Source organism: Acipenser ruthenus, unplaced genomic scaffold (genome assembly GCF_902713425.1).
Source record: "Acipenser ruthenus unplaced genomic scaffold, fAciRut3.2 maternal haplotype, whole genome shotgun sequence".
Lineage (NCBI taxonomy): Eukaryota > Metazoa > Chordata > Actinopteri > Acipenseriformes > Acipenseridae > Acipenser > Acipenser ruthenus.
Window position 1 is genome coordinate 20,001 of NW_026708806.1, and position 11,375 is coordinate 31,375.

The 11,375-nt window shown below is 45.9% G+C and overlaps 1 protein-coding gene across 2 annotated transcripts in view; it reads right to left on the minus strand.

Annotated features, from left to right (window-relative positions):
• LOC131736107 (visual pigment-like receptor peropsin) overlaps positions 1–7,486 on the minus strand; it is a 13,166-nt gene extending 5,680 nt beyond the window's left edge. The window contains exons 1-4 of one of the 2 annotated variants that reach the window (XM_059021814.1): positions 7,370–7,486; positions 2,199–2,390; positions 1,191–1,386; positions 1–69 (exon numbers count right to left, since the gene is read on the minus strand). The exon at positions 1–69 is cut by the window's left edge and continues 82 nt beyond it. In XM_059021814.1, the coding sequence (XP_058877797.1) occupies positions 1–69; positions 1,191–1,386; positions 2,199–2,372 (439 nt within the window). In that variant the 5' untranslated portion in view covers positions 2,373–2,390; positions 7,370–7,486. Of the gene's footprint in view, positions 70–1,190; positions 1,387–2,198; positions 2,391–5,638; positions 5,733–7,369 lie in introns of those variants that run through there. The other variant, XM_059021815.1, reaches the window with a different exon arrangement.
• Between the last annotated feature and the right edge of the window lie 3,889 nt (positions 7,487–11,375).

The window sequence follows — 11,375 nt, forward strand, 5'->3', positions numbered from 1 at the left end:
TGCGCGGAAACAGAGTCCTGTACCTCACGGCGAACACCACGGCAACGAACCGGTCCAGAGAGATAGCACCTGAGAGAGAGGGGGGGGGAGAGAGGAGGAGGAGGCATCAATACACACACACTGCACTGCATCCTGAACACAGAGAGAGAGAGGGGGGGAGACAGAGAGAGGAGAGAGGGGGGAGAGAGGAGGGAAGGAAAGAGAGAGGGAGAGAGAGAGAGGAGGGAGAGAGAGAGGGAGAGAGAGAGGAGGGAAAGAGAGAGGAGAGGGAGAGAGAGGGAGAAGACAGAAGGAGGAGAGAGAGAGAGAGAGGAGAGAGAGAGAGAGACACTTTGGTATGGGCAGGTGTGACAAAAACATTACCATAGTAACAGCACAGCAAAGTCTAATGAAGCACAGATAGGTCTGGTGAAGCATAGGGAAGCATTGTAAAGCACAGAGAGGTCTGGTAAAGCATAGAGAAGCATTGTAAAGCACAGAGAGGTCTGGTAAAGCATAGGGAAGCATTGTAAAGCACAGAGAGGTGTGGTAAAGCATAGGGAAGCATTGTAAAGCACAGAGAGGTGTGGTAAAGCATAGGGAAGCATTGTAAAGCACAGAGAGGTGTGGTAAAGCATAGGGAAGCATTGTAAAGCACAGAGAGGTCTGGTAAAGCATAGGGAAGCATTGTAAAGCACAGAGAGGTCTGGTAAAGCATAGGGAAGCATTGTAAAGCACAGAGAGGTCTGGTAAAGCATAGGGAAGCATTGTAAAGCACAGACAGGTGTGGTAAAGCATAGGGAAGCATTGTAAAGCACAGAGAGGTCTGGTAAAGCATAGGGAAGCATTGTAAAGCACAGAGAGGTCTGGTAAAGCATAGGGAAGCATTGTAAAGCACAGAGAGGTCTGGTAAAGCATAGGGAAGCATTGTAAAGCACAGAGAGGTCTGGTAAAGCATAGGGAAGCATTGTAAAGCACAGAGAGGTGTGGTAAAGCATAGGGAAGCATTGTAAAGCACAGAGAGGTCTGGTAAAGCATAGGGAAGCACTGTAAAGCACAGAGAGGTCTGGTAAAGCATAGGGAAGCATTGTAAACCACAGAGAGGTGTGGTAAAGCATAGGGAAGCATTGTAAAGCACAGAGAGGTGTGGTAAAGCACTATGGTAAATGCTGTTCCTTGATGGTTGGGTTCATACTGGGATCAGCGCTCACCCAGTGTTCCCATTGAGACGATAATGAAGGTGTAGTTCAGCAGACACACCAGGTCGCACACCACAGCTCCCAGTACCCAGTTCCCGGCCAGTACAGAGACCAGTGCGCTGACCATTATAACCAGACTGCAGCCCAAATCTGACACAGAGAGATTGAACATGAGGATCCCAAAGTTGGAGCGAACCAGCTTCGAGTTCTGTAGGAAAAAACAGCAGAGAGAAGAGACTGCAGTTTAATATCACTAGACTGGACTGGAATTACATTGTAACTGCAGTTTAATATCACTAGACTGGACTGGAATTACATTGTAACTGCAGTTTAATATCACTAGACTGGACTGGACTGGAATTACATTGTAACTGCAGTTTAATATCACTAGACTGGACTGGAATTACATTGTAACTGCAGTTTAATATCACTAGACTGGACTGGAATTACATTGTAACTGCAGTTTAATATCACTAGACTGGACTGGAATTACATTGTAACTGCAGTTTAATATCACTAGACTGGACTGGAATTACATTGTAACTGCAGTTTAATATCACTAGACTAGACTGGAATTACATTGTAACTGCAGTTTAATATCACTAGACTAGACTGGACTGGAATTACATTGTAACTGCAGTTTAATATCACTAGACTGGACTGGACTGGAATTGTACAGCAGTGTGATCCAGTCCTGGTTTCACTGGGAGTTTAATAATAAGACACACCTGAGCTTGTTAGCTAGACACACTGGGGCTGATCAAGCTGGTAGTAAAACCTGGACTGGATCACACTGCTGTGGAACAGGAGTCTGATTACCAGCCCTGCAATGTAACTTGGACTGGGTGGGGTCGCCCTGTGCCTCCCGGTACACAGGGGCAGTCTGGGACAGTTCAGACTTTGCCCCGCACATCCCAATGCAATCGGGTTCATGGTATCTCTCTCAGGTACCTTTCACAGCAGGACTACACTACCCAGAATGCACCCTGAGCTGCTTTCAGGCCGTCTCGCACTTCCTACCTTGATCTTGGTCACAATGACCAGGATGTTCCCAGAAACCCCCACAGCCGTTTCCAGGAAGAGCACGGGGGCCAGGATCGACCTCTGAACTCCGACCCCGGTCGGCTCTGAGGTCGTGTTCTGCGACAGGTTCGCTGTGAGGTCAGAGTGGGCGGGGTAAAGAGGGAGCGACATCTCTGTATAGCGCCTTTACTGTGTGATAAAAAGATAACTACATATATATATATATAGCATAGCAAAGTGTAATAAAGAATGGTAAAGCATAGGGAAGCATTGTAAAGCACAGAGAGGTCTGGTAAAGCATAGGGAAGCATTGTAAAGCACAGAGAGGTGTGGTAAAGCATAGGGAAGCATTGTAAAGCACAGAGAGGTCTGGTAAAGCATAGGGAAGCATTGTAAAGCACAGAGAGGTCTGGTAAAGCATAGGGAAGCATTGTAAAGCACAGAGAGGTGTGGTAAAGCATAGGGAAGCATTGTAAAGCACAGAGAGGTGTGGTAAAGCACAGGGAAGCATTGTAAAGCACAGAGAGGTCTGGTAAAGCATAGGGGAGCATTGTAAAGCACAGAGAGGTCTAGTAAAGCATAGGGAAGCATTGTAAAGCACAGAGAGGTGAGGTAAAGCATAGGGAAGCATTGTAAAGCACAGAGAGGTGTGGTAAAGCATAGGGAAGCATTGTAAAACACAGAGAGGTCTAGTAAAGCATAGGGAAGCATTGTAAAGCACAGAGAGGTCTGGTAAAGCATAGGGAAGCATTGTAAAGCACAGAGCGGTCTGGTAAAGCATAGGGAAGCATTGTAAAGTACAGAGAGGTGTGGTAAAGCATAGGGAAGCATTGTAAAGCACAGAGAGGTCTGGTAAAGCATAGGGAAGCATTGTAAAGCACAGAGAGGTCTGGTAAAGCATAGGGAAGCATTGTAAAGCACAGAGAGGTGTGGTAAAGCATAGGGAAGCATTGTAAAGCACAGAGAGGTGTGGTAAAGCATAGGGAAGCATTGTAAAGCACAGAGAGGTCTGGTAAAGCATAGGGAAGCATTGTAAAGCACAGAGAGGTCTGGTAAAGCATATGGAAGCATTGTAAAGCACAGAGAGGTGTGGTAAAGCATAGGGAACCATTGTAAAGTGCAGAGAGGTGTGGTAAAGCATAGGGAAGCATTGTAAAGCACAGAGAGGTCTGGTAAAGCATAGGCAAGCATTGTAAAGCACAGAGAGGTCTGGTAAAGCATAGGGAAGCATTGTAAAGCACAGAGAGGTCTGGTAAAGCATAGGCAAGCATTGTAAAGCACAGAGAGGTCTGGTAAAGCATAGGGAAGCATTGTAAAGCACAGAGAGGTCTGGTAAAGCATAGGGAAGCATTGTAAAGCACAGAGAGGTGTGGTAAAGCATAGGGAAGCATTGTAAAGCACAGAGAGGTCTGGCAAAGCATAGGGAAGCATTGTAAAACACAGAGAGGTCTGGTAAAGCATAGGGAAGCATTGTAAAGTACAGAGAGGTCTGGTAAAGCATAGGGAAGCATTGTAAAGCACAGAGAGGTGTGGTAAAGCATAGGCAAGCATTGTAAAGCACAGAGAGGTCTGGTAAAGCATAGGGAAGCATTGTAAAGCACAGAGAGGTCTGGTAAAGCATAGGGGAGCATTGTAAAGCACAGAGAGGTCTGGTAAAGCATAGGGAAGCATTGTAAAGCACAGAGAGGTGAGGTAAAGCATAGGGAAGCATTGTAAAGCACAGAGAGGTGTGGTAAAGCATAGGGAAGCATTGTAAAACACAGAGAAGTCTGGTAAAGCATAGGGAAGCATTGTAAAGCACAGAGAGGTCTGGTAAAGCATAGGGAAGCATTGTAAAGCACAGAGCGGTCTGGTAAAGCATAGGGAAGCATTGTAAAGCACAGAGAGGTGTGGTAAAGCATAGGGAAGCATTGTAAAGCACAGAGAGGTCTGGTAAAGCATAGGGAAGCATTGTAAAGCACAGAGAGGTCTGGTAAAGCATAGGGAAGCATTGTAAAGCACAGAGAGGTGTGGTAAAGCATAGGGAAGCATTGTAAAGCACAGAGAGGTCTGGTAAAGCATAGGGAAGCATTGTAAAGCACAGAGAGGTGTGGTAAAGCATAGGGAAGCATTGTAAAGCACAGAGAGGTCTGGTAAAGCATAGGGAAGCATTGTAAAGCACAGAGAGGTGTGGTAAAGCATAGGGAACCATTGTAAAGTGCAGAGAGGTGTGGTAAAGCATAGGGAAGCATTGTAAAGCACAGAGAGGTGTGGTAAAGCATAGGGAAGCATTGTAAAGCACAGAGAGGTCTGGTAAAGCATAGGCAAGCATTGTAAAGCACAGACAGGTCTGGTAAAGCATAGGGAAGCATTGTAAAGCACAGAGAGGTCTGGTAAAGCATAGGCAAGCATTGTAAAGCACAGAGAGGTCTGGTAAAGCATAGGGAAGCATTGTAAAGCACAGAGAGGTCTGGTAAAGCATAGGGAAGCATTGTAAAGCACAGAGAGGTCTGGTAAAGCATAGGGAAGCATTGTAAAGCACAGAGAGGTGTGGTAAAGCATAGGGAACCATTGTAAAGTGCAGAGAGGTGTGGTAAAGCATAGGGAAGCATTGTAAAGCACAGAGAGGTGTGGTAAAGCATAGGGAAGCATTGTAAAGCACAGAGAGGTCTGGTAAAGCATAGGCAAGCATTGTAAAGCACAGAGAGGTCTGGTAAAGCATAGGGAAGCATTGTAAAGCACAGATAGGTCTGGTAAAGCATAGGGAAGCATTGTAAAGCACAGGGAGGTCTGGTAAAGCATAGGGAAGCATTGTAAAGCACAGAGAGGTCTGGTAAAGCATAGTGAAGCATTGTAAAGCACAGAGAGGTCTGGTAAAGCATAGGGAAGCATTGTAAAGCACAGAGAGGTCTGGTAAAGCATAGGGAAGCATTGTAAAGGACAATACAATACATATATTAACAGTTACAACTAAAAATAAATTAAATTTAAAGAAAGAAGGAAATAAAAATCTAAGAAGTTATATATATATATATATGAAAAATAACACAGTATGCAGAATTTGAAAGCAGCTAACAACTCTGTATGCAAGCATGCTGTAGCGAGTTATTAAAACAGGGAGATTTCTGTTTTCAATTACTTTTGAACTGCGCTATAAAAAATAAAATAATATAATAATAATAATAATAATAATAATAATAATAATAATAATAATAATAATAATTACAAATAAAACCAGGATGAAATGAAATACAAATAAAACGTATATACTGTCTCCCTCCCTCTCTCTCCTCTCTCTCCTCTCTCTCTCCTCTCTCTCTCTCTCTCTCTCTCTCTCTCTCTATGTTAAAATAAAAGTAAGTATAAACGAAATTCAATTAAATAGAACTAAATAATAAATCAAATAAACATAACACAGAATTAAAAGAAGAAGCGTTCCTGCTGATCGCGTTGCTTACTTGTTGTCGCACTCTGATCGTATTCCATGAAACCATATCCTTAGAAACTAAACACTGTGACTGTGTGTGTGTGTGTGTGTGTGAGCGTGTGTGTCTCAGTGTGTGTGTGTGAGCGTGTGTGAGCGTGTGTGTCTCAGTGTTTGTGTGTGTGTGTGCGTGTGTGAGCGTGTGTGTCTCAGTGTGTGTGTGTGTGTGTGCGTGTGTGAGCGTGTGTGTCTCAGTGTGTGTGTGTGAGCGTGTGTGAGCGTGTGTGTCTCAGTGTTTGTGTGTGTGTGTGCGTGTGTGAGCGTGTGTGTCTCAGTGTTTGTGTGTGTGTGTGCGTGTGTGTGAGCGTGTGTGTCTCAGTGTTTGTGTGTGTGTGTGCGTGTGTGAGCGTGTGTGTCTCAGTGTTTGTGTGTGTGTGTGCGTGTGTGTGAGCGTGTGTGTCTCAGTGTTTGTGTGTGTGTGTGCGTGTGTGTGAGCGTGTGTGTCTCAGTGTTTGTGTGTGTGTGTGCGTGTGTGTGAGCGTGTGTGTCTCAGTGTTTGTGTGTGTGTGTGCGTGTGTGTGAGCGTGTGTGTCTCAGTGTTTGTGTGTGTGTGTGCGTGTGTGTGAGCGTGTGTGTCTCAGTGTTTGTGTGTGTGTGTGCGTGTGTGTGAGCGTGTGTGTCTCAGTGTTTGTGTGTGTGTGTGCGTGTGTGTGAGCGTGTGTGTCTCAGTGTTTGTGTGTGTGTGTGCGTGTGTGTGAGCGTGTGTGTCTCAGTGTTTGTGTGTGTGTGTGCGTGTGTGTGAGCGTGTGTGTCTCAGTGTTTGTGTGTGTGTGTCTTAGAGCGTGTGTGTCTCAGTGTGTGTGTGTGTGTGCGTGTGTGTGAGCGTGTGTGTCTCAGTGTTTGTGTGTGTGTGTCTTAGAGCGTGTGTGTCTCAGTGTCTGTGTGAGTGTGTGTGAGTGTGTGTCTCAGCGCTGTGTCTGTCTCAGTGTGTGTGTGTGTCTCAGCGTGTCTGTCTCAGTGTGTGTCTGTCTCAGTGTGTGTGTGTCTCAGCGTGTCTATCTCAATGTGTGTGTATCTCAGCGTGTCTGTCTCAGTGGGTGCGCGTGTCTCAGTGTGTGTGCGTGTCTCAGTGTGTATGTCTGAGTCTCAGTGTGCGTGTGTGTGTGTCTCAGTGTGTGTCTGTCTCAGTGTGTGTGTGCCCCAGCGTGTCTGTCTCAGTGTCTGTGTGAGTGTGTGTGTGTGTCTCAGCGCTGTGTTTGTCTCAGTGTGTGTGTGTGTCTCAGCGTGTCTGTCTCAGTGTGTGTCTGTCTCAGTGTGTGTGTGTCTCAGCGTGTCTATCTCAATGTGTGTGTATCTCAGCGTGTCTGTCTCAGTGGGTGCGCGTGTCTCAGTGTGTGTGCGTGTCTCAGTGTGTATGTCTGAGTCTCAGTGTGCGTGTGTGTCTGTCTCAGTGTGTGTGTGCCCCAGCGTGTCTGTCTCAGTGTGTGTGTGTCTCAGTGTGTGTGTCTCAGTGTGTATGTCTGAGTCTCAGTGTGCGTGTCTTCGTGCGTGGGTCTGTGTGTGCGTCTCACACTGCAAAATTACCGAGAAAGCGTACACTTTAAAAAAAAATGTACACACACTATATATATATATATTGTTTTTGCCTTGTCCGTTTCAAATCTCGCGGGAGTTAACTCGCTGTGTAGTTTACAGTAATTAACTCAATTCGCGAGCTTCGACGCTCTCCACAGGTAAAAACAAACAATTATCATCCGCCAATTACCTCGCTGAGCTCGGCAGCGGCACTGATCGGCTTAATGAGGGGCTTCGTTAGAGTCGGATGAACATAAACAAACAATCCATTTTATCAAGTCGGACAGGACGGGCCGAGCAGCGTCACATGCGGGGCTTCGAGTTTTGGTTTTTGATCATGTGACGTCACTTTTAAACATGAGCCGATTAGCTCTCTTAATTATTATTATTATTATTATTATTATTATTATTATTATTATTATTATTATTATTATTATTATTTATTTCTTAGCAGACGCCCTTATCCAGGGCGACTTACAATTGTTACAAGATATCACATTATTTTTACATACAATTACCCATTTATACAGTTGGGTTTTTACTGGAGCAATCTAGGTACAGTACCTTGCTCAAGGGTACAGCAGCAGTGTCCCCCACCTGGGATTGAACCCACGACCCTCCGGTCAAGAGTCCAGAGCCCTAACCACTACTCCACACTGCTGCCCTATAATCAAACCCTAATGATCAATTATCATATTTCATATCATATCATATCCCAAACGACGCGCCTTCATGATGTCACCTGATTCTATTTGAACCTGCGTTTGGTTCCCGACTCTTATCGCCTCGTTCAGCTTCTTCATTCCCACTGCGTTAGTTTCTACCAGCGCGTCGCTAATTTAATCAATCTGGTATCCAGTGAAGGCTTAACAGCTATTAATTAAGGTTTAAAGGGAGGGAGAGAGATGGAAAATAAAACCCGAAAAGTGGAGCCCTAATTATATTGTAGCGTCAAACTGAACAGGATTGTGGGGCTCTGTCTGTCTGTCTGTCTGTCTGTCTGTCTGTCTGTCTGCAGCTTTAATGAAACTAAACTCTTTTCAGAATGTAGTAAACTAACACAGACCCCAAGAAGAAGGGATTATATTGTAGCGTCAAACTGAACAGGATTGTGGGGCTCTGTCTGTCTGTCTGTCTGTCTGTCTGTCTGCAGCTTTAATGAAACTAAACTCTTTTCAGAATGTAGTAAACTAACACAGACCCCAAGAAGAAGGGATTATATTGTAGCGTCAAACTGAACAGGATTGTGGGGCTCTGTCTGCCTGTCTGTCTGTCTGTCTGTCTGTCTGCAGCTTTAATGAAACTAAACTCTTTTCAGAATGTAGTAAACTAACACAGACCCCAAGAAGAAGGGATTATATTGTAGCGTCAAACTGAACAGGATTGTGGGGCTCTGTCTGTCTGTCTGTCTGTTTGTCCCATCAACAAACCACATTCACACAGCAGAGCTATAATAAACAGTAGAATAATAATAATAATAATAATAATAATAATAATCGTATCACTAATAGTAATCACATCAATAATTATTATTAGTATAATAATCAGATCAATGATCGTTCAGCAGCAGTCGTGACTGACAGTGAGAGACAGTGATCGAGGGGCGTTGAGATTCAAAAACACATTTTTATTTGATTCAGTTGGAGGCAGTTTTTCAACGGAGGACAGCGTTCGCTTCATCACAGCGGAGAGACGCTGGAGTCTGTCCATCGGAGAGGAGAGGAGAGAGGAGAGGAGAGACGGAGGGAGAGGAGCGAGGGAGGGAGAGGAGAGAGGGAGAGGAGAGGAGAGATGGAGGGAGAGGAGAGATGGAGGGAGGAGAGGAGAGAGAGGGAGGAGAGGAGAGAGAGGGAGAGGAGGGAGGGATAGGAGAGGAGAGAGGGAGAGGAGAGGAGAGAGGGAGAGGAGGGAGGGATAGGAGAGGAGAGAGGGAGGGAGAGGAGGAGAGAAGAGGAGAGGAGAGAGGGAGGGAGAGAGAGGAGAGAGGGGAGAGAGGGAGGGAGAGGAGGAGAGAGGGAGGGAGAGGAAGGAGAGAGGGAGGGAGAGGAAGGAGAGAGGGAGAGGAGAGAGGGGAGGAGAGAGAGAGGGAGGGAGGAGAGAGGGAGAGAGGGAGAGGAGAGGAGAGAGGGAGGGAGAGGAAGGAGGGAGAGGAGAGAGAGGAGAGAAGGAGGGAGAGGGAGGAGAGAGGGAGGGAGAGGAAGGAGAGAGGGAGGGAGAGGAAGGAGAGAGGGAGAGGAGAGAGAGGAGAGGAGAGAGAGGAGAGAGGGAGGGAGAGAGAGGAGAGAGGGAGGGAGAGGAGAGAGCTGATGACCCAAACCCTGGAGCCTTAACCCCAACCCCATTTTTTAAATGTAGAGCTGTTCTATAGTTATGAATGGATTATTATGAGGCTTGTAGTATTAATATTATTCATCATTTTCATTATTAACGCCGGTATTAAACACAGTCAGATATGAGGTTCAGTCCAAACAGAGCGCCGGACTCAGCGAGGTCCAGCAGGGGACAGTAACTTCACACGGGGGCCATTTCATCGACCATCACCTCAGAAACACAAACCAGCAAATCATTATGATTCGCCTTTTTTTAAAAGTCGCTCAGCGCTCCCAGCAGAGCGTTAAAGTCATTTAAATCTGCTGGGTGCGCTTTCTGAGCGGCTCACTTACTTAACGCGCCCACAATGTCTCGTTTTCAGTCCCTCGACAACACCCACAGTACAGAAACGTTCATGAATGAGCAACACAATGAGAATACGTTTAAAAATAAAACGATGTCAAGCTGGTGCATTCGTGTCTCTGAGAAACCGGAGAGGAACGGGAAATTAAAACAAAGTAAAAGGCGATCATCCAAATAAAACTGAATATCTAACGGATAACGACACAGGACGTCTGTACGGCGCTGAAACACGACGTTTTAAAAAAACAACTGTCCTGCTGAACCTCGTCTTTTTTAATATCAGCATCACAAGGGTGTCCCTGGATTATAAAAAATAACACATGGGCCTCTTTAGTGAGTTATTACTATTTATTTCTTATCAGACGCTCTTATCCAGGGCGACTTACAATTGTTACAAGATATCACATTATTTTTACATACAATTCCCCATTTATACAGTTGGGTTTTTACTGGAGCAATCTAGGTAAAGTACCTTGCTCAAGGGTACAGCAGCAGCGTCCCCCACCTGGGATTGAACCCACGACCCTCCGGTCAAGAGTCCAGAGCCCTGGGCTCCCGAGTGGCGCATCCAGTAAAGGCGCTCCTCGCAGGATGTGCCCTATAGCCTGGAGATCGCAGGTTCGAATCCAGGCTATGTCACAGCTGACCGTGACCGAGAGTTCCTAGGGGGCGGCGCACAATTGGCTGAGCGCTGCCCGGGTAGGGAGGGCTTAGGTCGGCAGGGGAATCCACGGCGCACCGCGCATCAGCGACCCCTGTGGCCGATAGGGCGCCTGTGGCTCTGCAGCGGAGCCGCCAGATCTGTGTTGTCCTCTGGCACTATAGGTCTGGTGGCATTGCTGTGGATCTGCAGTGCGAAAAATGACGGCTTGGAAGGAGCACGTTTCGGAGGACGCGTGTTCCAGCCTCCATTTCCTGAGTCGGTGGGGGGGTTGCGAGCGGTGAGCCGGGGATACAGATAATAATTGGGCATGCTAAATTGGGGTGAAAACCGGGTTAAAAATAATTGGCGACGACTAAATTTATAAAAAAAAAATAATAAAAAAAAAAAATAAAATAAAAAAAAAAAAGAGTCCAGAGCCCTGACCACTACTCCACACTGAGTCCAAAGCCCTAACATCTACTCCACACCGCTGAGCTACAGGAAAACAATTCCATCTCGGGTTTCTGTGACAGTTTATAAACTCCACCTGCGCTCTCGTAGTTTATGACGTCACAGAAACCCTCGATGGAATTATTTTCCTGTAGCTCACTGAAGCCCATCTATTATATATATATATATATAAATTATAAATTATATATATAAATTATCAATTTATAGGAGGCTGTGTGGTCCAGTGGTTAAAGAAAAGGGCTTGTAACCGGGAGGTCCCCGGTTCAAATCCCACCTCAGCCACTGACTCACTGTGTGACCCTGAGCGAGTCACTGAACCTCCTTGTGCTCCGTCTTTCGGTTGTGACGTAGTTGTAAGTGACAGCTGATGCATAGTTCACACACCCTAGTCTCTGTAAGTCTGCTAAAT